This window comes from Natator depressus, chromosome 3 (genome assembly GCF_965152275.1).
Source record: "Natator depressus isolate rNatDep1 chromosome 3, rNatDep2.hap1, whole genome shotgun sequence".
NCBI lineage: Eukaryota > Metazoa > Chordata > Testudines > Cheloniidae > Natator > Natator depressus.
The window spans coordinates 49,362,302-49,389,209 of NC_134236.1; the positions used below are offsets into that span (position 1 = coordinate 49,362,302).

The 26,908-nt window shown below is 42.8% G+C and overlaps 2 protein-coding genes across 16 annotated transcripts in view; one reads left to right on the forward strand and one right to left on the reverse strand.

Annotated features, from left to right (window-relative positions):
- Positions 1–14,875, reverse strand: part of DST (dystonin) — a 460,168-nt gene extending 445,293 nt beyond the window's left edge. For 4 of the 9 annotated variants that reach the window (XM_074947859.1, XM_074947858.1, XM_074947856.1 and 1 more), the window contains exons 1-2: positions 14,147–14,468; positions 13,609–13,670 (exon numbers count right to left, since the gene is read on the reverse strand). In XM_074947859.1, the coding sequence (XP_074803960.1) occupies positions 13,609–13,670; positions 14,147–14,327 (243 nt within the window). In that variant the 5' untranslated portion in view covers positions 14,328–14,468. Of the gene's footprint in view, positions 1–13,608; positions 13,671–14,146 lie in introns of all 9 variants that reach the window. The other 5 variants (XM_074947860.1, XM_074947857.1, XM_074947854.1 and 2 more) reach the window with 3 other exon arrangements.
- Positions 1–26,908, forward strand: part of BEND6 (BEN domain containing 6) — a 113,298-nt gene that overhangs the window by 56,271 nt on the left and 30,119 nt on the right. Inside the window, exon 1 of one of the 7 annotated variants that reach the window (XM_074947884.1) lies at positions 13,921–15,267. The exons of 1 other annotated variant lie outside the window; for it this stretch is intronic. The gene's annotated coding sequence lies outside the window, so the exon portion shown is untranslated. Of the gene's footprint in view, positions 1–13,920; positions 15,268–21,718; positions 21,820–26,908 lie in introns of those variants that run through there. 5 more of the 7 variants (XM_074947885.1, XM_074947877.1, XM_074947878.1 and 2 more) reach the window with 5 other exon arrangements.

Consider the following 26,908-nt stretch of genomic DNA (forward strand, 5'->3'; position numbering starts at 1 on the left):
AGCGGCTAACACAAGTTAAAAGGTGATTTGCCCTGTCTTCACTGCTATTTAAGAACACACCTTTTTTGGCAGTGAAGATGTGCTTACTTATACTGGGTCTGCAGGGTGAATAAAAACAAAGCACATAGGTATGGGATACTTTGAGGATCTAACTGTTGGATTAGGATATCTTATTTAATAACCACACTGAAGTACAGGCACCTATAGGTGCTTTATATGAAGTGATGCTTAACTGCATTATGCTTTTGAAGCACTTAGCATATTTGTTATTAGAAAATCAGGACTCCAGTTCCTGAGGTGACACGTGTACACTTCAAGCCAAGAAGTTTAAATGGGATATGAATGAATTTTTCAGGTACAGAACAGTACAGGTGTATTTAAGTAGAGCTGATGGTCCTTATTGAGATTGCATTTGCAGAGATGTAAATAAGAAAGTCCATTTAAATCAAGGGAGTTTAGTGAGCAAAAAGTGGGTGAGATGAGATTCGGCCTCGTGACCCCAAAACTCTTCAGTAAGAGATGTGATCTGAAAACGTGAATCACTAAGGATATGATCATTTCTATTTCAAATTCCTTACAAGCATGATATATAAAACTAGTGAAGTGGAATTTTACTTTAAATTGAGATGAGTAAGCAGGTGGTAAAATACCAGGTAGTCACACCTTTTGCATACTTCCTAAGTAACTTAAAATTATCCTAATAATAATCAGGCAGCTACCTATGTGTGGCCATTTTGGAAGCTTGCCTGTTCTCAAGTTATTCCTAAAAAAATCTCAGAGGTGAGATGGTGTCCTGTCCCCTATTTCTTCACTGACTTTGTTACAGCTTGTCCAAGTGTCTTCCCCCTTTCCCTGGTGCATTCAAAACCTACATGAGGGATTGATACCCTCAGTACAATCTTTTTAAAAAATTAGAAAGCAAAGAGTCAGATCTGGTTGATGCAATGGCCACTGATGAGCTAGAATGAATTTAAGTAGCTTAGAATATTTCCTAAGCCAAATCAGTCAGAATTTGCCGGATGAGAAGCTGGGACCATGGGGCTCCAGGCCACTCATACTTTTGCAGTGCAACCAGAAGCTCAGGCTTGGTTTTTTCTGGGGTACGCTGGGAAGCTACAAACTGCAGGAAGCTTATCTCCTGACTGCAACATTGTAACTGGCCAAGGTCACCCACGGCCCAGCCCTGACTCTGGGCCTGACAGTTTGCTCAGACCCCCTTTGCCCCTCCAACTCCTTCACTAGGGTTGCCAACTTTCTAACTGAGGGAAACCGAACACCCTAGTCTTGCCCCCTTCCCCAAGGCCTTGCCCATTCTCCAAGCCCCACCCCCACTCACTCCATTCCCCCTCCCTCCATCGCTCACTCGCTCATTTTCACTGGCTTGGGGCAGAGGGTCGGGGCATGGGAAGGGGTGAGGGCTCCGGCTGGGGGTGTGGGCTCTGGGGTGGGGCTGGGGCCAAGGGCTTTGGAGTGTGGGAGGGGGCTCCGGGCTGAGGCAGGGGGTTGGGGTGTGGGAGGTGGTGAGGGCTCCTGCTGGGGGAGTGGGCTCTGGGGTGGGGCTGGGGATGAGGGGTTTGGGGTGTAGGAGGGAGCTCCAGACTGGGGCCAAGGGGTTCAGAGTGTGGGAGGGGCTCAGGACTGGGGCAAGGGGTTGGGGTGTGGGAGGGTGTGAGGACTCCAGGAGGGAGTTTGGGTGCGGGATGGGGTTCGGGCTCCAGGCAGCTCTGGCTAGTGCAGTTCACGGGGGCTCCGGGAGGTGCTGATGTCAGGTAGCTCCTTAAATAGCAGCCACACCAGTGCTGCCCTGCCATTTCCCAGGCCTCAGAGGCTGTTCTGTCTGCCATGAATCCTGGACACATGGCTCGGCCAGCGCACTGAGGGCAAATTTTTTTCCTGTTTTCTGGAATGCGGGGGGGAGGGCGGGAGGAAGACAGGGAGAGAATTCCACACAAGTGACACACACATACATGCCCCACTGCTGCCCCTGGCTCGCTGTGTAGCCCAAATCACAACAGCTCCAGGGAGAGAGCTGCAGCAGGCTCCCTCCTCATCCCCGCATCATTTGCAATGACCAGCAGCCTCTCTCCTTCATCCCCCCCCAGGCCAACCGCTGGCTGGGGCCTCCGCACCCAGCTGCTGTCCAACTCTGCTGGGACCCATTCCCAGGGAGAGCAGTCCAACTTTAGTCCCATGCTTCCGTGCAGCTCATTCATCTCTGCGAGGAGTCTGACAAGCCTACAGCCCCTTATCTGCTAGTTGCATGGTCCTGAGATGAGCCCAGTGCAGCAGTCCCCGGGGAGCAGTGGGCCAGGCAGGGAGGGGGCTGAAGGCACTTCCTAAAGGCCACCATGCCCACTCTGCAAGGAACCCGCAGCCACTGCCTGCCAGCCCCAGCCTGCAGCCGAATGCTTTTCCCAGCCCCTTCACTGGGATCCACCCCCTGCCCGCCAGGGCTCGTACCACCCTCGAGTTCCACAGAGAGAGCTGCTGCAGGTCCCCTCCTCATCCCCCTGCCGCCAACTGGACTTTTAACAGCCCAGTCAGCAGTGCTGGAGCTGCCAGGGTCCCTTTTTGACCAGACATTCCAGGCAAAAACCAGACACCTGGCAACTCTATCCTTCATAGAAGATGGAAGGGGTGGGCTGCCCTCTGACCAGCAGTTCCCCGTGGGCCTAGAACCTGCAAGACCAAGTCACCAATCTGCAGACAGAACCTCGAACTACAGAGCCAAGCTACACAGTCTGCAACAGAAGCACAGACCCTGCATGAGCAACTACCCTGCTCCCAGGGAGAAGCAGCTACACTAGGTACCTGAGCAAACCAGCATCGCCTGAACAGGCTCCCGTGGTCCCACTGCCCAAACGGCTTGACAGGAACCTTTGGAAATTCCAGGGGTATCTGAGTCAATGCAGGCTGTCCTTCCAGCTCCACCACAGAACGTACCGCACAGACCACACAAGGGTGGGACTGGTAGTTAGCCTTCTCACCAGCTAAGAGCTCAACTGGGCTCCCCCAACATTAGCACAGAGCAGCCCAGTGCTCCCTGACTGGGACACCTTCTTGCAAGCCTTCTTGACCATCTTTGACAACCCACATCACGTTCGCTCCAGAGAGGCTGGTGGAAACGAGGAACCTATTTCTGAGTCCCCTGCCCCCTCAAGCCTAGTAAATTTGTCAATGCCACAATTCATCAAGACCTGAGCTCCCCCATCCAGTCCACCCTGAAAGAAGACCCACTCATCCAAGGAATCTAGTCTATGCCATTAGAGACTAAGATGCTCTGCTCCATGTGGGATGGGGTAACATACTTTGACAAGCACATAGATGTCCCCCCATAGTGCCCCTGACTGGAGGTGCTACAACTATGCCATGACACTCCATTGGCGGGTCAGTTTGCCCATTTTTTCTGTTGGCAGTCTGAAGTCCAAGCTTACATGGACTCCTGTGAGTACTGTGCACACAGCAAGATGCTCCAGACTAGACCACTCATCACCTTCGTATATGAGAAACTCCAACTAGGCCTTGGTCTCCCATCCTCTTAGACTTCACTGTGGAACTCCCAGCAATTGCTGTGGACAGTCTGACTAAAAAGACCGACTTCATCCCCTGCAACTACCTACCCTCTGTCGAGGCTACTGCCAAACTCCAGGAGCTGGTTCATCTTCACAGACTTCCAGAATACACAGTTTCAGACCAAGCCCCACAGTTTACCTTTCACTTTTGGTGCTAAGCATTCTGGTTACTGCATGTCTGCCTATCAACTTCCACCACATACCACCCCCAAACAGATGGGCAACCTAAAGGGTGAACCAAGTACTGGAACAATACTTGAGACATTTCGTGAACTATCACCAAGATAACTGGTCCACACTCCTGCTATATGCAAAATTTTCATATAACAATGCCAACCATGCCTCTACAGGTCAGAGCCCATTCCTCAGATTCCACTCCCATTTTCACTGGGCACTACAAGCAACCTCCCCAAACCCAGCCGCCACCAGATGTCCAACAGAGCCATCCATCTCATACAGGAGGAGCTCAAGAACCACCTAGAAGAGGTGAAGAAGGCTTACAAGAGACATGTACACCATGCAGAGACATGTAGGAAGCTCTGGTGTTCAGAATAGGCCAGAAGGTAAGGTTCGCCACAAAGCATCTCCAGACCAGTCAACCTTTCTGGAAACTGGGCCACCAGTTCCTGGGACCCTTCTAGATATGCCAAAAGATCAACCCAGTTACCTTTAAACTACAGCTTCCCCAATACCTCAAAATACACCCACTTTTTTATGTTTCCTTTTGGTAGCTCTATACTGAGAGCATCTTTCCCGACCAAACCACACCCCTGCCTTCACTAGTCAAAATCCAGGGTCATGAGGAGCATGCCATCCTTGATTCCCAACAGAGACATGGTTGCCTGTATTAGTTCATAGACTGGAGGGCTCCGTCTTCCCATGTTCGTGTCCCTGACCTAGTCAGGGTGTTCAATAGGACTCACCCCAACAAGCCTAAACAGGCATCACTCCAAGAGGGGGACCTGAAGACGGAAGTGCTGTAAGAACCTGTTCTCATGAGGATTCCAGGCTGCTAACGTTTCTGCATTGCCACGGGATGCTGAGGCTGGGTTTCTGCTGGGGGACCCTGAGAAGCTAGACCTTGCAGGAAGTACTGCCCAGTGCGGACTGAGCAGCCCACTGATTGGCCCATGCTGGTATATTAACCAGGAAGACAGCATAGGAAGCTGTCTCTGCAACAGTGCAGGCGGCCTGCTTGCTCTGCTGCAGAACTTGCTGTGAGCCCGAAACTCCAGCTCCTGACTCTGGCTCATTCCCAGCTTAACCACTTGTCTCCTGTCTGCAACTCAGCACCTGACCCTGATTTCCTGGCATCCTGACCCAGCTTGTTCCTGATTCCACTACTTGCACCCTGTCTGTAAGTCTGTGCCTGACCCTGACTTTCTGGTATCTTGACCCACCTCAACCCTGACTCCACTACACATCTCCTGACCACAATTTGGTATGTGGCCTCTGCATGTAGGCTGCCTACTGGCTGGCCCTGCACAGGCCCTTATAATGTGGCCTTCAGTCCTCTGTTACTGCCCTTTTCTTTGTTCTCCTAGTGTTGAGAGATTCCTGGTACGCATCATGAAACAGGAGTGAGGGATTCACTAGCAAACTTGTCCTTTTATAAATTAAACTTGGAATTTTAAGTGTTAAAAATACAGCACTGGAAGGGACCAAGGAAACATTTCAAATGTAACACAGAATGAAAGACATAGCTACTGCGCTACATAGCTATGTAATAATACATAGCTACTGCGCTAGCTACCCACATCCAACAGGCTAGTCTGGAACACTTCTGTCCAGTACTTCCCTTTTGAAAGGTTATTGGTGAGGGAGGAGCTTCATCATGCCCCAGTTTGCAAATATGGGTGGCCTCTCATAACCCTGCTATGACTAAAATGGCTAGAAAACTCACCCGAGATTTAGCAGAAATATGAGGAGTCACCTAATTGTAAGTGAATAGTCAGGGGAGACACTTTGTCTGAAAAACTCCAACAATATAAAATTTAACATGGCACACATTAAGTGGATTAAAAGCTGGCTAACAGATAAATCTGAAAATGTAATTGTAAATGGGGAATAATCAAGCGGGTGTGTCCCTCTCCTGGAGGGATTGTTTCTTGGCCCTTTGTTATGTGATGTTTTTATTAATGACTGGGAAGAAAAGATAAAATCACTGATAAAGTTTGCAAATAACACAAAAATTGGGGGAGTGGTAAATAATGAAGATGACAGGTCACTGATACAGAGTGATTTGGATCACTTGGTTTGCTGGGTACAAGCAAACAATATATATTTTAGAATGGTTAAATGTAAATGTATGCATCTAGGAACAAAGAATGTAGGCCATATTTGCAGGATGGGGAACTCTATCCTGGGAACCAGTGACTCTGAAAAGGATTTCAGGAGAGGATGGATAATCAGCTGAACATGCGCTCCCAGTGTTACACTGTGGCCAAAAGGGCTAATGTGATCCTTGGATACATAAACAGGGGAATCTCAAGTAGGAGTAAACAGATTATTTTACCTCTGTATTTGGCACTGGTGTGACCACTACTAGAATAATGTGTCCAGTTCTGGTGTCAACAATTCAAGAAGAATGTTGATAATTTGGAGACGGTTTAGAGAAGAGCCCCGAGGAGTAGTAAACATGCCTTGTAGTGATAGATTCCAGGAACTCAATCCAGTTATTTTACCAAAGAGAAGAATAAGGAGTGACTTGATTATAGTCTATAAGGATCTACGTGGGGAACAAATATTGCATATTGGACTCCTCAGTCTAGCAGAGAAATGTATAACCCAATCCAATGGTTGGAAGTTCCAAATTCAGACTGGAAATAAGGAGCAAATTTTCTACAGTGAGAGTAATTAACCACTGAACAATTTACCAAGAGTGGTGGTGGATTCTCAGTTACCGGCAATTTTTAAATCAAGATTGCATGTTTTTCTAAAAGATATGCAGAGCTAGAAGGGGAACTGCAGAGTGAAGGTATAGGAAGAGAAGGTCTCCTGCAGTGGTCCCTGAAGAAGGGAGTTGGGATTAGCTAAGAAGACCCAGCTGAAAGTTTTGTTTTTCATTTGGGGAAAGGCAGGTCAGGCCTTCCATCTTCTCCAGCAGCCCAGACAGCAGGAAGGGACGCTACCCTAGGGAGGAGGGGCTGTACCCAGCTTAAGGCTGGGTGGTAGATTTGATTTTTGTGTTTGGTTTTAGGAACTCTCTGATAATAAAGAAAGCAACCCCCCAGAAAGGCTGTGATTGGATGAGCAATGCCATGTGGAGGTTTGTTTAAGGAGCCCTGATGAAGGGGGAAACAGAGGCAGGACACTGCAGAGGCACCTCCGGCCATGAGGCAGTGCTTGGGTGGTAGCCACTGTGTTACAAGGGTCTACCTGTGGTATTAGGAGCTCAGTGTGTATTATCAATTGGTGTGCAGTATAACTTAGGTTGTGACTTCATCAAAATTATATCTTTCTAGCAAAGGAAACAATGGGATTTACTAGAGGGATGTACGTGACTTTGTAAAAACATCTGCAAAACCTGAGAGGGCACTTATAAAGCTGCGTGTATGGAAAATGAAGTAACAGGGACAGCAGCTAATTAAGGGCCAGCTTCTTTTCTCCTTATTCAGGCATTGTATCCCTTACCTGCAAGGATCCTGGGGCTGTATGAACTCATGACGGAGGTTCAGGCATCTCTAGTGCAATCCTCTTTCAAAGGGTGGGAGGTGCAGACCTCTGGGGGCTGCTGCTGCAGTGATGCAATGCCAATACTTTAACAAGGGCCAACTGAGAGACCCCCTCTGGCGTTTCAGTGTGCTGTGGTCAAGCTGCCAAACTAGCAGCATTCCAGGAGAGCACTCCAGGAGGCAAGGAGGCTAGAAGCCAGCACAGAGACACAGAACTGCCTACTTTTTCCAAAGGAAGGCAAACTTCATCCTCCCCCATGGGAACCTTCAGAGGAAACTCCATAAATGGAACCTTGCAAATTTTCCTGACCTCTATGTGGGATTCTTCACATAAGAAAACCCTCTGACTGTATGCTATTAATCATTACTATAATTATTATGATAGTGTCCGAAGGGTCTAGTCAAAATCAGGGCCCCACTGTGATAGGCACTATACAAATACTATTTACAATCTATCTATACAAGACAGACAAACAAAAATGGACATACAAGATACATGCATATTGTCAATGGTACATAATTTGCTAGTTATTTGCTCAGTGTCATCTTCCCACCTACAAATGTTTTTATGCATGCGTATGAAAATGTTTTATTTTTGTCTCTGATTTTGTTTTCCCATCACACTATTCCTTGACTCTTCAACAGTTAATATAAAATAGTTTAAATATCCTGGGGGGAAAACATGTCAAATACAACAGAAAAAATATTTTCAAATTGATTCAGCTCTCCGAGGATAAGAGACATTCTTTGAATAGGTGAATCCATCCATTTCTCTATTATTGTATGCTTCTGTCTATCCTTGAATATACTCCCTCCAATCAAATACAAGACTGTAATTCACCTTGGAGGCTCTGTGGATTTTTCTCTTCACTGGAGCAGTGTGTATCTTCAGCAGCTTATAAATAACTGTAGAACTCTTGTGATGAATTATAGCACAAGTGTTCAAAGACTATTCATTATCGTTTTTAAGAATATCCAGAACTGTATTTTTAGCTAGTTGTCTTGCAAGTAGACTCAGCAGTGGGACGATTGTGATTAAAAAAAAAATGTTTAAACACAGTAATGATTTCTCTATGTGAATGAAGAAGACAACAGTTGCTGGCAAAGGTAATGTACAGATTTGCTGAGGACTCACTGTTTTGGTATAATATGTATTCATAATACTAAAAAGCATTTTTAACATTTCTGTTTGGTTTTTTTCTTACAAAAATTTCCATTAGACTTGGCTGACCTATTTTTAGCACCAGACACATGTGTCTTATCTAAATGACAGACTGAATATATATTATCCTGCAGCGACAGTGACTATTCAGTATTCTAAGCTGAAAATATAAGGTCTGTGAAATCAAAACTTCAAATTGTTATTCACTTGCTAAAGCTGTGGTTAACATATGCTGCATTCTTCCATAAACAGGCTCTTAATAAAGGATCAAATCTTACTTGTCTTTCTCCTGTGACTAGTTCCATTGGACCTGCACCTTATCCCACTGAACTCAAAACTCCCCATGAATTACAAAACTCCAAAGGATTTGTATGGGACCAGGATCAGGCCTATCAACTTCAGTGGCACTACTCCCTGGCCAGTGGCCCCAAATATTTTATGATAGATGGTTCATCATAAATAAATAACAGATGATACTACCCAGTGCATTGCTACCTCTATGCAGAAATTTCTGGCACAAGTACATTTATCCCTACTATGGATTTTGGAGGCCACATGTTTTCTAATTCAGTGGTGGAAAAAACGGGAAAATATTCAGAGAAAAGATTTAAATCTATGGTATTCTTTTTGCTCTACATTTGAAAAACATCAAGCAGTACTGTAGCATTTATCACAAAGATTGTTTTCCCTTTGCCGTATTGCCAACCACACATATTCAAAAATCATGAGCCAGCCCCCCAGACACATCATCAGTGGCCTAAAAATCAGAAGATTTTTAAAATAATAAATTTGGTTTCATTTTATTTGCCTTCTTGTTTTTGAGCCTTTGGGATTCATGTTTTCAAGCTTTTCTCCACAACCATGAGAGGCAGATGCTTACTTTTTCAAAAATGAAAGGTGGGATTCTCACATGATCTCATGACTCCAGGAGCTGAAGCTATCAGAAAAACCCAAATACCTCACAACTTGGCATAAAATCTCAAGAGCTGGCAACACTACCAAGTCAAATGTAAACCTTTAAATGATCGATTTTAGATCCTTGAATATATGGTTACCATATCCAATCTAACTTTAAAAAATAAGCTAGCATAAAATGGACTGGCTTGATGGCCCCAATCTTGAAGTATTTACTTAGAGAGAGATCCCAAAACTCCCAATGAATACAGAACCGGCTTAAATAAGTGAATGGTTTGTCATTTGGAGTTTTGAATGAATGAATAAACAAACAAACAATGCCTCTCAATACTTACTTGGGTAAAACTCCCATTGAGCTTTGTTGGCAGTTTGGGTCAGTAAGGAATGCAGGGATGAAACCCAAAATATTTGCTTCTCTAGCTGTTTCTCTGAAATTTTCTTAAAACATATAGATAGGATAACTGCATCAAGCAAAGCCTGATTTTTGCACTCATGCAGAGTATACAGACCCTTGGAAATTAGCTGGTCTCTCGTGATCTTGTGACTAGAGGAGGCAATTTACAAGTTTATTCCAGTTCCAGTTCCAGTGGTGTTTCCCATGTTAAGAACAGAGAGTCCAACTCAAACTGGTAGAAGCTTCAAAACGGAGTGAAACTGTTAAGGGCAACCTCAGTAACAATAGCTTTAAAGAACTGGTGTTCCAATAACTATCAAGGCCAAAACAGCCAATCGGGCTCAGTGAAAGTTGCACAACTGAACATCAGCTTAAATTGGTTGTAAATGAGTGTCAGCAGGGCGGTGGGGAGAGAGAAATCTCTTGTATCTTACAACTACTCCTACCTTCCAGCTGGTTGCTTTTCCTGCTGCAATCCTTCCTTTTAACCCCCTAGGGAGTATGTCATACCAATTTACCTTCACGAGGACTTATGCCAATTTACGTCTTACTTTGACCTAATATGTAATTTTTTTCCAACAACAAAAATCTGAAATATCTGTGTAGTGCTTATAATATACTGCTGAGATATGTGTTTTGCAAAGACTTTCAAAACTTGGAGGTAATTTTACCCCCCAAAAGGAGCACGGTACTCTCATGAAATTTATCAGCAGAACACAAAATTCAGCATAGGATGAGTTATGAAGTATAAGTAACTGTTCAAAGTTAGTATCTACCCTTCCATTACCTCATCAGAGATGTGATTATATTGCTTTACAGTGTGCTGTCCTCATTAATTTTTAATTTGGGGATGTTTTAGTACTAAAGAGAGCAAGGGATTAATAGTGCTCACTAGAGACAGTCATAATAGGCATGTACCATGCAAGCTATAGTCCTGACAATGAACTTCAATACTGATTTGCAACACCCATTTTTCCAAATCTGAGTCTCTCCTGGAAGACTGCCAATCATTCAAAATTTGCCAGTAGTTCTGTGATTATGGTAATCATTATTCTCTAAGGACTACAATCAGACCACCAAATGCATGTTCATGTCTGACATAAGTCACATTTGAATGTAAATGTCAGAAGGTGAATAACTAATGCGTAAACCCATTCTGCTATTTACCACAGATCCTGTCTTTCATCCTCATTTATTAAGGCATATATAGCTATGTTTAATATATAACTAATCACAACTAGAACCAGCCAGCAACAGCAGTAGAAAATTATAACCATAGTAGTATGACTTTACATTCACTTTTTGGGCAAGAAACTACAAACTCCAACTTTCAAAATACAATTCTTTGACTTTTGTCAGATTTTATGTGAATTGATCTGTACAGTCCATAATATTTTGTGCTATAGTACAAAATGCTAAACTTTGCTAAACTAATGAGACTGCTAAACTTTGTTTTATATGGCATTGCTAACGTTTGTGCAAGGATCCTTATTATATTTTGTAATTCAGCAATTTTTAATATTCTTTAAAATAAATATTTATTTTCAAACATTTTTAAAATAGTGCCATTTCATGATGTCAAATTAATCAATTTATTTCTCTAAGAATCTTAAATTTAATTCAGTTTACAAAATCTCAGGTCAATTTAATCTGATCAAGAGGAAAAACAACAGCATTTCTACTGACAAACATAATGTTGAACAGTAGTGATGGGGATATTGAATTATAACATATATGGAAAAGGGTAAAAAAACAAAATACAGCTTTTCATATTCCAGCTCATAAGATTCCAGTAAAGTAAAAAGTTAGAGGAAATTTTAAAATATGCAGTTTGTGCACTAGGTAAAATGCAAATAGACACAGCAGGGTTAATATAATAGCATTAAACACTTTACACTGTTACAGGTTTCAGAGGGGTAGCCATGTTAGTCTGTATCAGCGAAAACAAGGAGGAGTCCTTGTGGCACCTTAGAGACTAACAATCTGATGAAGTGGGTTATAGCCCACGAAAGCTTATGCCCAGAAAAATTTGTTAGTCTCTAAGGTGCCACAAGGACTCCTTGTTGTTTTGATTTTACACTGTGAATTATTATGATTATTTGTATTACTGTAGTGCTTACAACCCCTTGAATACCTACATATTTCCATTGTAACAGAGAAGATAGTAAGCTGAAAAGATGTCTCTCAATTCAATGTAAGACATTAAAGGAGTTCCTACCCACTCTCCAGTCTTAGCTGGGAGACATACTTAAACATGGAGACCAATCATTTCACTGGATGAAGAGGTGATAGCTAGGTTGACAGAAGAATTCTTCTGTCGACCTAGCCGCATCGCCACGGGGGTAAACCAGCCTAAGGACAGCGCTCAGGGTGCTATACTTTTCACAGCCCTGAGTGATACAGCTAGGTCGATCTAACTTTTAAGTGCAGACCAGGCCTATATGAATTAGAAATCCAAGCCTCATGAAAAAGAGACCTAGGTGCTTTTGAAAATTTTACCCATGTTTTTAATGTGTGTTGGGGGCGTTGAGGGGGATGCAAACACCAAAATAGGTCCGTCCATGCAAAACTCTTTCTGGGGCTCCAAACCAACAAGTACCTTCAGAAGTGGGTATGAAGCTATGTCTACTGTTTCTTTAAATCTGTAGCAGTAAGTCAGGCAGGAGAGGGACTGGGGAAGATTCTAGGCAGAAGCCTTACAGTGAAGCACAGAGAGAGCAGCTTTAGGGATAATACTATTTTCCTTCTTCTAAAAATGTTCCTTGTTTGTGGTTAGAGCCCTAGCACCAACTGGGGTGTGGAGGAGTGCTTGCTCAATGTTCTCTAGGCCGCGGAGCCAGAGGGGCCATGGTCTGACCACTTTTAAACAGTAGTTTCCTAGTGAACCAGTATGGCTGCTGTTGGAATAATCTGGAGTGTCACTGCGGCTGCATGGACACAGCGCCACTGAAATGTGACCTGACTGTCCCTTTGTACAAACCAAAGGGCAGCCAGGCCAAATTTCCATGAGTAGCGATGTGATCTGATGAACAAGGTTGCAAGACCACTCAAATTTGGCCTGATTGCCCCTCTTATCCAGATGGGTAGTTGGGCCATCTGGAGTTGCAACCTAGCACACAGGGAGTTTGTTCCTGTAAAGCAGAGAACAGGGGACTCTGCTGAGAACTCAGCTGCCGGCAGCACTGGCTCATGCACTGTATGGAGAAAAGAGAGTGGAAACTCTCTGTCTGAAGGAGATGCAAGGTTCTCTATGGGGAGGTGGGCCAGAAACAGAATTTCCTTCCCTCCCGCAAGATGTATATGAATAGGTGCCAGCAGGCTAGAGGAAATCAACTCTTTCTGAATTTCTGTACCATTAAAACAGGAGAGCTGGGAGACCCTTGACCTATTAATATACAATTGTGGTGACTGAAAATAAAATTTTGTCAAGTCTTATTCCTAACTTGAAGTACTGATCTTCAGCTCCATCTGAGTTTTCAGGTGAAGGGGGCAGCTCTGAAATATCAAGTCAGCAAAACACAGGTGACCACTGACAATACAGCAAAGAAATGGAAGCTCTGCTATGTCAATATGTACCAGCCACGCATATCTCCATATTGCCTCCATCAACTGTTTTTTATGTATTTACCTATCATTCTTATTACAGGTACATGAAACAAACAATGCTCTTATTTAAGTAAGCAATTGCTTAGGGATCATTAAATAGGCCAATTCATATTAATTAATATCAATTAATATTAAATAAACCACTGGCACATTCTGTGAAAGGCTTCAGTGCAAAATAGGGATTTTCATGCAAAATAGGGATTTTCGTGCAAAATAAAAAGTGAACAAGTGATTTTATATAAAGACTTTAACAATTTGTACTCATGTAAGAGAACTTCTTCTGACCTTGAAATTGCGTGCTAAATAAATTACCTCGGAGCGACAGTGATGAGTTCTCATTACAGCATCTGGAAGGAAAAGAGAAAGACATAGGACTGCATCTGGCTTAGTTTCAGATTCACTTAAATTAACGAGTTTGATTTCAGTGCTTGTTGTTTTGTGCAGATTCTTTAGTGAGATCTGAGTCTCCAAGCCCAACTTGCAGCAGTCTCAGGCGTTTATATTTAATTCATCTGCTAGCAGTGGATGGCGAAGTTCTGGTGTACTTGAGAAATCAGGAGGTTCGAGTCCCTTACTTTCCTCCCACCAGCTGAGATTTCGTTAAGGGATGGGTGGAGACTAGGCTGCCGCAGTCCTGGACTCAGCTTGAATTCTCTAAAGCCTTTGCCCTAATAAACTGAGGCTAAGGCGCTCTATGCGGTTGTTTTAGAAACAAAATCCAAGGTAGAAAATGAGCCCACCTGGGAAGGGAGAGAGGGATTTATTTGTATTTAAAGAGACTAGATTCCTCCTGCCTTGGAAAGGAAGGCGCTGCATCTCTTACCTCGGCTCCTTGAGCGCCCTGAAAGGACGGATTTGATAGGATGCCTCCCTTTCTGGAGCTTGCGGTGCCAGCAGCAGAAGAATAAAATCGTAGCAATGGTCCCCAGCAGGAGCAGGAGCAAGAAGAGGGCACACTGGATACTGTAAGGGCGCAGCAAAACCAGGAACGCTGCGGCGATCATGGTTCCAGCGCGTGTGTGCGGGGCTGAGCCTGGAGCGCAGAGCAGCCCGGAGGGGAACGCCGGGCAGGCTGCTTATCGAGGCAGCAGGAGCGGCATGATTCCTGGTCCGCGCGCTCCTGAAATCAGGATCCGGAATGGCTGCAGCAGACAAGACACAGCGCTGCTGCGATGTGCTAGTGAGTTAGCGGGGAGAGGGCTTCAGTCCATGACTCAGCAGACGAGAGGGAGGCGGCGGCAGCAGCCGCAGCAGCAACGGGGATTTTTCCGCTGGCTTGTACACAAGTGAGAGCAGCGGGCGAGCGGAGCGAGGCGATGCAGATGGATCAGCAGCCCTCAGCCGCAGTCCTGCCCTGGAACATGGAGGGGGGGCCCCGCTTGTGCTGGTCTCGCGGCATTGCACCGTGCTGTGCACCTCCAGCTCCTGCATCCCAGAAATGCCCTGTTTTAATGCTGCTGCTGACACTGAGGCGATGGCTGCCCATCGGTTGGCAGTTTACAGCAGGGGCGGGAGGAGGAGGAAGGGGGCTGAATCCCAAAGTTTGCTGCTGCTGCTTCTGGCTGCTCATCAAGGGGATTTTGTTTTTTTGGTTTGGACTTGGCTGGCTGGTGGCTGATGACATCACACGAGCTGCAGCTGCTGCAGAGGGGAGAGCGAACATGGCTGCGGCGAGGTACAGTAAGGAATGAAGAGGAGGTGCAAGGAGGAGTGTCTCCCGGGAGCCGGGCAGAGCGCGCTGCACGGTGTGGGGGCAGTGTCCGGAGCCGGAGAGCCCCGTGAGCGGAACCACGGCCAGGCGTGGAGAGAGAAGCAGCCAGACAAAGCATCTGCCCGCAGGCTGCTTCCTTCCCTCTGGAGGTGAAAATCTTTCCACTTGCGGCTTCGGAAGAGGAGACGAGACGCTGGGAAGCGGAACCACAAGCAAGAAAGTAACACGGTGAAGTAGCGTATCGCCCTTCATTCCTTTCCCCCCTTCGCTCAGCGAAAGCATTGCTTGCTCTAGTAAATCCACTACGACCGCTTGTCTCCCACTCTCTGCCTTTGGCACGCGTTAAGAGAAGTTCCTTTTGGTAGGGGCAGATTTATCTTGGTGTCATCCTAAAACAAAACAAAAAAAAATAGCTTGTCTGCACTTGCCCTCTCTGTGTTCGTAGGTTTCAAGGGTGCTGGTGTGTGAGCTGCATTCCCAAGAACTTCGATTTGGATTCAGAGTCAATTCTGTTTTAAGCAAATGTTGGGGGGAGGGGAGAGCCTCACTAAGTGTCTGGTATTCTTTTCACTGCTACAAGGTTTGCTGTGCAGGGTACAGAGCAAACGCAGGGACACAAGTCAAAACCAGTTTCCTGAAAGGTCTATAACGATATACACGGAATTGAAAAAATATTTTAAATGAATAATTGTTATGTATATTACTGCATTTTGATACCTCATCTTTTGCAGGGAGGTTTATTTCCGTTGCCTGGTTTAGTGCAATAACTGACTGAGTACTGAAGAGATTGTGTAGCTGTCATTCATACAGAATATCGGTTTTTAGTGTTATAAAATACATGCAGCGTATATTGTAAGAGAGGTATAATTTACATAGTTAGCTAAAATATTTTAGCTATTAAAGCCCGTTGGGAAATTCCCTGGTGCTGTGGGGTGCTGCAGCAAAATCAATTATATCAGAATACCATATATGCTGGCTTCCTGCAGTAAACTGCAATATGCTGCAGCAAATGTCACCTCCAGTGAGCTTCATTGCACACTGTTACGTTGGGATGAAGAAACCAAATGGATCCTATGTACTGTTAATGTATATAACAACTATGTTTCAGTATTTGTAACTGAAGGCATACTACTTTAAGAATTATCTTTCAGAAATTATGCACAAGTACAATACAAATCTCTTATAAATTGTAAAAATACACCATGAAAAATACATGTACATTTAGGTAATATTATGCAATAATATTTACCAGTATGATCCTAAAAAGTTAGGATTCATTGGTAAATAAATTCATGTTCATTTTATGTGGCTTACATGCACACACACAATTCAGAGAAATATTTTACAAACTTTTTATTAATAATCAAATGCACTTTATGTAAATCAAATTGCAGTGCTGTTTATGCTTTTATATAACAAAAAGTATGGATACAAGTGTGTGCCTAGATTTAAAATACACTACAAGACCATCTAAGTTTATAGAGAGAAACCTAATTGTGATTCCTTGAGTAAGTATGGGTAAAATAATATATGGAATTCAGCCTATTTATCACTAAATTGTTGTATAACTCCTTAGTAGACTTTTAAGATTGTGGAAATCCATTTTTAGTTGATCTAGGTTTTTTTTCCTGGATAAAACTGATGGTGGGTGGTGTGTCTAACCCAGAAAAAGAATAGTGGTGGTGGTTTTTTAGTTATGAGATATTTCATCCCACCTTTTTAATAATGTGATAGAATTATTCTGTAGTATTACATTATAAATAGAAAGTTTAACAGCATAGGGTACAGGCATTATCTGAGAGTACATGAGTACATTCTTCATTATCTGGGAAATAACAGATGCGATCAGGTTGCATTGCATCATGATGCAACAGTGAAATGTTTCCTGATACCGCAGTACACTGCAGTAAGGCTGTATTAATGCAGATTACTTGGAGATTATTAAAAAGGTCCACGTTGCTTCACTTGCACGAGACAACTTGATATATTCTCCATTACAGCACACTGCCCTACTGTTATGTCTTGTTGCACTATGTTGCTGTCACAAAAAAACTTTTCCTTTCACTCTGTATTGATTTATTGAAAGATCTTGGGAGATCCTTGGAAGTGTACTGTAACAATGACCACACAATGCCTTGATGTGAATAAGAGCCATGGAATGTTGGTATTTTCTCGTTATCTTTGGATAGAAATGGCATTTGGCTGCAAGTAAGGCATCTGGCTGCAAGTAAATCTGTAATATTGGCTCATTTAGAAGGCAAAAGCTATAATTTTTTCCCTAAGGGTTATTGCACAATCCTCACATTAGGATATTATTTTGCCAAAGAGGCATGATGAATTTCATTACATCTACTTCTCTTTTGCATTTGCATTTGAAAAATGCAAAAGAGAATAGTTTATTTCAAGAAATATCTGCACAAATGTCAGATAGTGACGGCTGTCGGCTTCTGAGCCCCAGCAAACTGGGTCATTCCCCTCATTTACATTAGCCTCTGCTCTGCCTCTGTCAATATTTATATTACATCATTATTCTGTTTTTGCTAAGCATTTTCCTTTTCTGTACAGGAGTTAAAACATTATTACCATTACTTATAATGGTCAATAAGAATTAAGTCATTGAAGGGATTTCACTTTAAAAAAAAAATTGAAACAGGGTTATTAGTTATTTGGAAAATATACCATTTTATTTCCTGTGTGTATCTGAAAGATAAAAAGAATATATTTATTTGTACAGCAGCTTTGATACAAACTTCTTCTCAAAAATGCTTTTCAGAGAGATAGTCTTAATACAATTACAGAGTTTTAGAATCAGATAGGAGAAAAGAGGCAGAAATAAAGGGAGGAAATCAAGAGAAAAGCTGTACTTTCAGGTGAGATTCGACATCAGAGGGAGAGTGCTTTAGGTGGAGGGATACTGAAAGCTGTTTCAGAACAGGAGATGCAGGGTAAGGTCTCTCGGGCCAACTGTAGCAACAGTGTATGGAATGACAGAGGCCAGTGCTGAGGGGGCAGGGACAAGAAGTACTGAGAAACAAGTCCCTTGAGAGAGGCTGAAGCAAATCTGTGAAAGGTTTTATGAACAAGGAAACAATTTTGAATTGGAACGAAGGGAGGGAAGAGCTGGTGTTTTAGGATGTGCATGATGTGGCTGCACTTCTTTATATGTATAAGGTTGGAGGTAGCATTGTGCACATGCTGGAATCTGGACAGCTGGCATCTAGTGCGGGTCCTAGAGAAAGGAAACTGCAACGACCAAGGTGACAGGAAACAAAGGCATGGGGGAAGATTTCAGCAGAGGTGTTCGGAAGTAGTGGGGTATGCATGGCAATAAAAGTTTTACTCACATTGGCAGTGTGGGAGGACAAGACAAGTTCCAGCCAGGGACTCCATGGTTATTATGGATAATAAAGGCAAATGGAAGTTCTTAATGGAGGAGGGAGATGGGGTGGTGGTGGAGGAGGCCCACTCATTGGAATCATTCTCATTAGATAATTTCACACAGTTGGTTTATCCAAAAGTTTGTTTTCTTTGCAAAAGAAAAAGGGGAAAAAAGTTATATGGGAAGATTGGGCCTTTAAGTACAGCCCTGAGCATGGGATGCTGGGGCACGATTCCTTCCCTGCATCCTCCTGCCTCCAGACATGTAGTAATTTGCTGCTGACCTAAACAGCTGCAATTTATTACCCCTCTCCCGCCCCCCACACACACCCTTCTGCTGGCTGGGCAGTACTGGCTGACAAGTTGGGATCAAGTTTCCACCCTTTTCCCTGCCCTTTTGGCCCCACATGATGGCCTGTAAGTCCAAGGCACAGTCTAGCCTGTGTTCCTTGATAATTTATACATAGATGAAGGGATGCATGTGCCTTCAAAGATCATCATAGAGCTAGATCAATGAGAGATAAGGGCACTCAGCATTTCACAAGAGGCACTTAGCATCTTACAGATTCAGGCCCTGTATATTTCAGTTTACAGTAATAAGACTCCCTGCTAAAAAAAAAAAAGTCACATAATTGGCTGATCTGGTGACCTGGATGTATGAAACTGATATGTTTAAGATTACTGTAAACCTGAGTAAGTGAAAAAGTACAACCCTTTTCTTTCATATATATTACTGTGACTTTATTTGTTGTATAGTAAGTCTCTGGGGGAGTGTTTGGAGTTTTATTTAAAGGACCTGATAAAAACTACACTGCCAAAATTTGAAATTCTCTGAGTTCTGATTATTCAACTTCTGCTGAACAGATAAGAAATAAAAATACAAAGCCTAAAATGTAATTTATTATCAGAAGCAGTAAACATTAACATACCCTTAACTGTACTATATCCTGTTTAAAAGACTCCTTACCTGGTAGAATTATTATCTAATCATTTAAATAAAATCTCATTTCTTTCTTCTAGAAAACCTGAAGTCACAAACAACAAAAACAAAAAAGGAAAGTGCTATTCTGTGTGGATTTTTCCAACATTCACATTACTGAATAATGTCCTTAACGTTTTAAAAATTATGCTATGTGAAACTATAGGTTCAAATCTCAGCAGGGTCACCTCAACACTTCATTCTTTCAAGACAATTAAATTGAGGGTTCAATGCAGTGTTTTTATATGTTTAAAGAGCACATTACTTAATTAATTAATCAATCATTAAGTAACTCTCTGAATATCCCTGTGAAGTAGGTAAATAAGTATTGCCAGCCTCAGTTTACAGCCAGAGAAGCTAAACCGGAGAGGTTAGGTGACTTGCCCCAGGCCACATAATCTGAACACCATACATTTGCTCATCCCTCCAGACCACTGCACCTCTGGAAAACCATCAGTACAATGTGTAGGCCTTCCAGATGACACTTTAAAAAACAGGGTCCTGTCTACTCTCCGTGGACATGACAGGGTAGCTTTTCAGACAGGTGGCCTTATGTTGCAAGTTCCATTTGCTCACACCGAACTTGTACCAGAATTTTTATGCCCACAGTTCAGTTGTTGGTGCAGATCTAAAAGGCAGCACCTCTAACAACCTGATCATGGGTGCAAATCAGATAAAGGTGCATTTATACAGTTGTGCACCCACAATTCATTTTCTGACTGCAAAAATGCTGATACAAGTTAAGCTTCCACACGGAGAAGCTGGTCTAAGCCCTGCAGAAAATATACCACTAAAGATACTATGCTGTTTTTTTATTAGAGTAGTTGTGTGTGTCTGTGTCCTTGGTTAAAATTTGTCCACTCTCTACGTTATTGTGCTATGTTCATTTGTCGCAATTGTCTGCCCCAAGGCAATTGGACTTCAGAAGTACCATATGTATGTAATGGTAAAATGCTTTGGGATCCTTTAGCATTAAAGGAGTTACGTACAGCAAATATAAAATACATATACCATTTTACTGATTTGAATTAGATTTAATGAGGTATATTAAAAAAGGATTTTTAATTGTTAGATAGGAGTGGCAAGGTTTAAAGCTGTACGGTAGTCACTAGTGAGTGGAGTGCTGGCCTCTTGCAAAATTCCTGAAATGCAGATGACACTGATAATGCTCCGTAAACTAAGCCCACAGCATGGAATAATGCCTCCACCAAATCTGTAAATGTGGAAGTTTGTCAGTTACTGCAACATGCTACTAAGTAGGTAGTTGATAAGAGAAAAGTGATTTCAACACACATGAGGCTCTAAGAGACTGAGTGACAACATGACAACAAGCTGATCACCTTCAGAAGGAAACCCAAGTATTGCTTGATGACTATAGCAGGACTGCCATTTACTGGGCACCCCCTCGTGGCCAGGGGTGTGTCTGCCATGCCCTACTAACAATTTCTCCCCTTTGAGGCTCTCCCATGACATTCCCACCAAACAGTCTCTCACAGGCCCTTTTGACCAGGCTTCAGCCTCCAGGCCCTTCTGGTCAGGCTTTTATTCCTTTGTCACTTTCCCAATACGCCAAACCAAAATTGAAAACAACAACATAGCAATTACTCTGCTGGTCTTGAGCTCTGTCCTCCAGGGTATCCCTTCCATAGCTTACTGGCAGGCCTCCTGCCTCTAGCAGTCTCACAAAAGCCCCCTCACTGTAGCCTGCCCTCCCGCACTCCAACTTCTTCCTTGTTGCAACTTCCTGCTGCTCTTATAGTGGAACCACCTGATCCAACCCATGTGTGACTCCTTTGTAATCAGGGTTGACTAGGCCTAGGCCCTCCAGCCCTTAAGGTCTAGCCACCATGTTACACTCCCCACTCCAACCCCATTAAAGCCTTGCCAGGGCAAAGTCTACCTGAAGAGAACTTCCCCATCTTCCTGCAATTTATGTGTGTTGCCAACCATGTGAATGCATTGTCCAGGCTCTCTCCCCTTCCAGTTTGTTCAACATAGTACACAGGCAATCTCTTTTTTTCTAGGATCTCTGCCTTTTCCACTGCTTCTGCCACTGATGCTAGCTTTTAAACTGCTTCTCCCATGTTTGAGCTCCCATGGGCAGAACCTGCAAGAAATGCTCTAAAACAATTAGGTCCATGACTTTCCCCAGAGAGTTTTCTGGCAGCTACCAATCAGCCAGGTCCTGCAACCTGTGAGCTACCACATGGGGTTGGGCTTTCCGCTGAAATGGCTCGATACAGAATTTATGCCAGTACGCTTCTAGTGTCAGTCCTAATCTAAGATGGCTGCTTTCCATTCAGGGTATGAGTTGACTGTGTCACTGAAAGCTCTAAATGTGGTTTGAGCCTGTCCAGTCAAAAATGGTACCACCCTCGCCACCCAAGTGGAGTCTTCTCAGCCAGCAAGGCAAGGAACCCGATCAAAGGTACAGAGAAAGGCCTCAATATTGTCCTCCAACCCCAGCTTTGCCAATGTCGGGCCAGGCCTGCCCTGACCTCATCCCTGTAAATGTCTCCAGTTAGTGCAGAAACTGCTCTTCTTTTTGGCACTGAGACTCCTGCCACTGCTGCTGAGTGGAAGACTGTACCTTTTGTTCACTTGGCAAAAGTCTGCAGGAGGGTCTGAGTCTTTTGCTGCTGTTCTGCGAATAATGGGACAGTGTCCTTCATCTCTTTTTTTATTGTTACCCCTTCAGTTTCCACTTTCCTTTTTGGTGGGAGGGGAGTTGCGAATCTTGCCAGCTACACTAGTTGTAGAGGGTTGCTGTTTACTCAGCACGCCCCATGACCAGAGGTGCCATTGCAGTACTTTGCTAACAATTTCTCCCTTCTCCGGGGCTTTCCCATTACATGCCCACCAAACAGTCAGCCACATCTGGCCAGACTTCAGTCTCCAGGCCCTTCTGGCTAGACTTTTATTCCTTTTTCATGTTCCCAATACAGCAACACACAATTGAAAACAACAACAAAGCAATTACACTGCAAGTCGTGATCTATGACCTAAGAAGTGTCTCTTCCACAGCATACTGCCACACCTCCCACCTCTGGTAATCTCAAAAACTCTCACAAAAATTCCCTTCACTGCATCTTCTCTTTCTTTCTCGCTCTGTAGCTTCTTCACTGTAGCTTTCTGCTACTCTTATAGCCAGGTGTGACTCCATTGTAATCAGGGTTAGTAGGCCTAGGCCCTCAAGCTCTTAAAGGCAAGCCACCCTGTTACAATGACACTTTCCAGGATATGGCTCCTTTATGTTCCATCAAGTTACAGTGATGATCGTTGCTGCGTCTGCTCCATGTATGCACCACAAAAGCAGGATTCTGGTCACGCAAAACAAAAGTGTGACCACTTTTATGTTTTATTTTTTGACTTGGATACATGTAAAAAGTTTGCTACTTCTAGGTACTAGGACAGAATATTTTTTTCTTAGGCTTGATCACCACCAGTTAACCAATCCCTTACTGCTGGTATTGTGCCATGAAGAGGACTTTTGGACAGGGGATTTGGAATAGAAGAGAAGACACTGGAAGTATTAACCAGGCAGCCTTTCTAAATGTATAATCACTTACCAAGGGAAGCCAAAAAAATAATGCATAAGTGTAGGCAGTCAAAGTGCCATTGGACTGTTGATATTGACATGAGCACACCCTTGAATATGCTAGCCCCTATTTTGCTGCAGTGCTCTTATAATTGAAGAGAGTAGGTCACTATTAATAAAGCTTTAAAATGGAGTAGCTCAGTAAAATAGGATAGTGTCTGTTGTCATGTAAAAACAGGGTTGGGCCATTTAGAATATTCTATTCTGTTCTACGTATATTCTTGTACTGCAGTCATCACCATACTATTTGAGCACCTATATTTTGTAGTGGGATATGAAAGATGGAGGTAAGCACTATATTTAGTCTGTACCAGCTTTAAACTCCCTCAGAAAGTCTCGTCATAGGTTCTTACCAGACAAATTTTAAAGTATGTTAGTAGGGTGTGGAAAAATGTTTTGATGTTTTCTTCAGCCTTTTATTCATCTTTCCAGAACAGATTCTATAACAGGTAGTTTAGAGAAATGGCTCTTGATTGGCCATTTTTCAGAGCAAGTGCTAAGTTTGTATCTTGTGCCTGATTTTGGCTGTGGTTAAACTTCTTCTGGTGACATTGCCCTTCCACTGGAAGAACTTTGGAAGGAACATCTGCACACTCCTATTCACAATGTTACTCTGGTTGCCAGTCTGTACCCATTGCCATGTGGTATTTGTGATGGCCTTGTCAATTTGTGCCTGAGCAAATACATGTTGAACTTGTAGACATGACTGTAGACATACCATCACAGAGCTGTCAAATATCTATTTATTTAAGATATTCATCCAGTATGCAGAACTAAGATAATGTACCACATCCCTTTCTTTGTAGTGTTACTAGTTTTGCTTGATAGTTTCTTTGAAAGTCGACTAATGAAAGTAAACCTCTGAGTTCAGTAAAGGCATCTCCACAGTCTCTGTGAGTCTGCACAACATATTGAGCTGTTAGCTAAATGAATTACTAATTTTAAAATATTGTTATAATCCTTGAGCTACTAAATAGTTCTGCTTAGTAAATCCATTATTTTTCCTTTGTCATCTCTCAGGATTACAAAAGAAGATAGATGGTTTGGTGAAGGAACTAGAGCATTTTCAAAGAAAATCCTTCAACCTTATAATTAAAAACAGAATTGTACTTGTGGTGGACATTAATATACTTAGGAGTTATTAATATTTCAAGGTATTTCTAGGTTGCTGAAGCCCACAGCATGCAGGAAACTCCAGTGAAAAATAATAATCATCGCACAGATTCCTCAAGGAGATTTTTGACACCCAGTACAAGGTATAGACCAAACCCTGCAGACTTCAAATGCCAATGGGACTCTGAAATCAGTGAGACTACCTGTGTAAATAAGATAATATGGCTTACTGAGAATAGCATCAGTTCACACAGAAGTATCTCAAAATATTTCACAGCCAGTTATACCAGGCTAGCCATCCATTATAATTAAGTTATGGAGAAGTACAGTTGATAGATACTGATAGTAAGAATTGTGTAGCTAAATTCCCTCACACATTGCCCTGAAAATTTACTTCACTGTTATACCCCCTGCTAAATATCAGAGGGGTAGCCGTGTTAGTCTGTATCCATAAAAACAACGAGTAGTCCGGTGGCACCTTAAAGACTAACAGATTTATTTGGGCATAAGCTTTCGTGGGTAAAAAACCCACTTCTTCAGATGCATGAAATGAAAATTACAGATGCAGCCATAAATATACCGGCACATGAAGAGAAGGGAGTTACCGTACAAGTGGAGAACCAGTGCTGACAGGGCCAGTTCAATCAGGGTGGATGTGGACCACTCCCAATAATTGATGAGGAGGTGTCAACACCAAGAGAGGGAAAATTGCTTTTGTAGTGAGCCAGCTACTCCCAGTCCCTATTCAAGCCCAAATTTATAATGTTAAATTTGCAAATGAATTGTAGCTCTGCAGTTTCTCTTTGAAGTCTGTTTTTGAAGTTTTTTTGTTGAAGAATGACTACTTTTAAATCTATTATAGAATGTCCAAGGAGATTAAAGTGTTCTCCTACTGGCTTTTGTATGTTACAATTTCTGATGTCTGATTTGTGTCCATTTATTCTTTTATGTAGAGAAAGTGGATATGGGGTAGTGCGGTAGTTCTAAAACTTTTGTACTGGTGACCCCTTTCCCATAGGAAGCCTGAGTGCGACCCCACTTATAAATTAAAATCACTTTTTTATATATTTAACACCATTATAAATGCTGGAGGCAAAGTGGGGTTTGGGGTAGAGACTGACAGCTTGTGACCCCCGAGGTAATACCCTCGCGACCCCCTGAGGGGTTCCGACCCCCAGTTTGAGAACCCCTGGGATAGTGGATATGGGGTAATTTTAAATGTATCTACACAATCTTTAAAGTTCTGTAGTGATATTCTGAAAGATTTCCCCCTAATTTTACAGCTAAATATGCAACACAATATCTCTGTTTTTTCTGGGAAGTCTGGGCTCTGTAAACCTTTCCTGAGAGCTGTAGATTTTGCTTCTACATAAGTCATTCTTTCCCATAAAATGACTATGATATCACTCTATAAAGCTCTTGAGCAATAACTGCACTTCTGCATTCCTCATGAAAGGCCTAATTCTTCTCCCTCTGAAGTCAATGATAAAATCTCACACTGACTTCAGTAGGAACAGAATTAGACCATAGAACTGGAAAAATAAAATAGTTAATAAGGCCTTATTTTTAATTATAAATTTGTTATGAGACCATTTAAATTCTCTTGAGTTTTTATTTTAGTCCAAGGTATTTTGCACCCATATCTTTAATTTTCTTGGGAAATTCAGTTTAAAAAGCAATGGAAACCAAACTCTGTAAATAGGACCAGTGTCCTAGTGTGGAGTGAAGTGGTTTTGGCTGCAGCAGACCCAGCTTCCTCCCTTTCTGCTGATAACTGGTTAGCGGAGGGACTTTCCAGTGAGAACTGGGATTAGTAAAGGCTGGACCCAGAAGGCAGTGAATATAAAATGTTAACAATTGTAGTATGTATGAATTTCAGAATGATCACATTTCACTACAATACCAAGATTTTAGTCTTTTCTTTCTAGGCATTAATCCTGGAAATATAGGAAACAGGTATACAGTATAGGATTGTATATTGTGGGCCTGATCTTGTTTCTGTTGAAATCAATAGCAAAGCTCTCACTGACTTCAGGGAGAACAGACTCAGATTCAGTGAGTGGCTAAAATCTCATGTTGTAAATTTGTAATACTTTACGTTTACTGAGAGGAAAGAGAAGTAGTGATCTCATCGTGGTATCTGCCAGCTCTCCTGCTGAATGGAGCTGGACCAGACTGTGTCAGCCACAGGGAGGGAGATGTCTTTACGAAGACTTTTGTATTTATTTTTCTTATTCTGGCTTTCCTGGTTGCTTAGTAACAGTATCCTATGTGCAAAATTGTATATTTAATATCTGTTCAGGATGTGGATGTGAGCATGTCTGCAAAAATTAGGGATCCAATTAATATATGTTTCCTCCACACAGCATGTAAATGGCTGCTTCCACCTTTTTTCTTCTTCTACAGGCTATCTGATTTCAGAGAAACTAGGGATAGCTGTGGGTCTCTCAAGAGAAATAAACAATAAATGTAAGGAACAATAGATCTGAAATGGGTAGCTTGTGTTTTCAGATGGAGAATCTGGCAGTTGTAAAGTATCTTGCTTACAAAAGCCTGCAAGTGTGGATTTTAATAAATGGTACAAAACCCCCTTCTGTAGTTAGTAACTCCACACTGTAATATTAGTGAACAATTACATCTCTCCCAGTTAAAATGATTTAATCCACCAAACTCTCAATGTCAGGACTCTGACATAAAGCCTCCCAAAGCAGAGAAAAAAAAGATTGAGAACACAAGACCAGATTCATTCTACACTGATAAATTCTAAACTCCAGGCTCCAAAAGCAGAAAGTCCAGCAGAAATGGG